At 51.4% G+C, this 2,130-nt stretch overlaps 1 protein-coding gene across 2 annotated transcripts in view; it reads left to right on the top strand.

Moving 5' to 3' along the window:
- The first annotated feature begins 409 nt into the window (after positions 1–409).
- LOC119592137 overlaps positions 410–2,130 on the top strand; it is a 4,835-nt gene continuing 3,114 nt past the window's right edge. Inside the window, exon 1 of one of the 2 annotated variants that reach the window (XM_037940955.1) lies at positions 410–1,392. In XM_037940955.1, the coding sequence (XP_037796883.1) occupies positions 586–1,392 (807 nt within the window). In that variant the 5' untranslated portion in view covers positions 410–585. The remainder of the gene's footprint in view (positions 1,393–2,130) is intronic. The other variant, XM_037940956.1, reaches the window with a different exon arrangement.

Raw genomic sequence — 2,130 nt, 5'->3', positions numbered from 1 at the left:
GTATGTACCCAGAACGATGGCGAGTATGGTGGCTTTTTAATTATTATTTTTTTTATCTGCATATTTTTCTATGGTGTGTCATGACATCCCTTCGTCGCCCCCTCTCCCCCCCACTCACATGCGAGCGGGGGATCAGGTTACAAAACAAAGTCTTTTCTGTTGTTGTTGTTTGAAGAACGCCATCCTTGTGCGCTTCCGAAACGAGACGTGAAGACATGCCAATGGTATTCTGGAGGTTCTATGTCCAGAGTGTGAACTTATAGACTTTATCTTTCTGTTTATGTTTGCGAGGAGAGCAACAGATTATCTCCGGCGGGGCGATGGGAGCCGATGAATGAGAGTTCGGGCGAGGAACAAAGAGCGGGGTGCGGGGTGGCTGCGAGTGCGTCAGTGGCGTTTGAGGTCATCCTTGAGTCGCGCTGAGGCTGACTCACATCCTGGCCAAGGTGCGACGCTCTCGCTCCTCTGACGTAAACAGTCTTGGCTCGGTGGCCGCCGCGGAAGCACTAGGAAGGAGCGCTCCGGCCGTCGGATTACTTGCGGCGCGGTTGCCGACGGAAGCGCAGGTCCTGCACGAAGGTCGACATGAGTGGGGGAACGAGGGTCGCTGCCTTCCTTCTGGCGTCATGTCTGGTGGCGCTCAGTGGGCCCCTCGTGGGCTGTGAGGCTTCTCCTGCCGGCGTGCCTGAGGCCCTTGCAGGTCCCCTGCCGCGGGATGTATCTGCTGGAGAAGGCCGAACGCCCTCCGAAGGAAGCGGGAGAGTGGCGAAGAGAGAAGTGCGAGCGGAGGGGGAGCCCGCGAGTGAGTGCCTCGAAGTGGAAGTGTTGACCAACAAGACGTTTCAGCCGATCAGGAACGTCAGGCAGTTGCACTACACCTTCTTCTTGCGGCCACGGCTGGAGTTTATAGACATCAAGTTCAACATGATGATCGACAACCTGTGGAACCTGGCGCGGCCGTACGAGAGCGCCGAAACCATCGTGTTCTCGCTGGCCGACGTCGAGGAGGCGGCCGAGCGCCAGGGCTGGGTCGAGATCACGGCCGACTACTTCAAGCACGAGGTGATTAACGGCCGCGACAAGCACGGCCTGAGAGTGACCGTCGGGAACGTGACTCGCGAGATGATCTCCAGCCGCTGGTGGCGAACGCACACCTTCGAGGGGTTCCTGGTGTCCGCCAGGGGCCCCGCCACGTTGCTCTTCGACTGCCCGCCGCAGGAGGTGGCCGCCCCCGTGCCCGTGCGCCTCATGAAGACGCCCGTGCTGATGGGCGGCATCCTGGTGCTGGCCTTCCTGCTGGTGGTCGTGCCCTGGGTGTGCTTCGTTTACAGGAGGCGCGCCAACGCAGACCTCAACGAAGCCCCGGACGTCCCGCCGCTCCCCAAGTCTCTTGTAAGTTCTCTCAAAATGTTGGTCTCGCGTCTTTCTGCTCAGCCTTCTTTTAGTCTGTTTTCTCTTTGATGCGCTTTTGCTGCTTAGAATGCAGCGATAGCCATGCTCATGTACTGTCATTCACTGCCTTCAGTGCTGTTGTTCATACGTGTTCTGATTCTTGTTTAAAAAATATAATATATATAAATACATTCCCAGTACTATTGTTAATAAAGACAGTACTTGACGGCTACTTCTTCGACTGCACCGACGAGTACTGCTGACACTGCTGTTAGTCATACTGCTGTTACCACTGCCACAGTTATTTCTATCACTATTTTCTTCCTAAATTGCGATGGCCTCCAATCCTCCCCTTTCGACATGCCAGCGCCACTAATCATCACTTAACCCAGAAAATGCATAGTTATACTTCTAGCTGCACTCTCTCGTCTGGTTAGTTGTTAACTGCTATAATTAAGAACATTTCTTTTATTAGTAATTATACTACTTCTACTACATTCTACGGCGACGCACAGTACTATTATTTCTACAAACGTTATAATAATATTTACGGTCATGGAGCGTTATATTGAAAATGTCAAGGGTTGATAGGTAACACCGTTTGTCGTTTTAAATATGTGTTTTATAGATTATACCTTGTCTATAGGCAATTATGAAAAGACTGTCAGTGAATAATTTACTTTAATATGTTTGATTTTATTATAGCAAACAATAATTAAATACTCTTAATTTTTTTAA

This window comes from Penaeus monodon, chromosome 29 (genome assembly GCF_015228065.2).
Source record: "Penaeus monodon isolate SGIC_2016 chromosome 29, NSTDA_Pmon_1, whole genome shotgun sequence".
NCBI classification, from domain to species: Eukaryota; Metazoa; Arthropoda; class Malacostraca; order Decapoda; family Penaeidae; genus Penaeus; species Penaeus monodon.
This window is presented reverse-complemented; position numbering and strand designations above follow the sequence as displayed.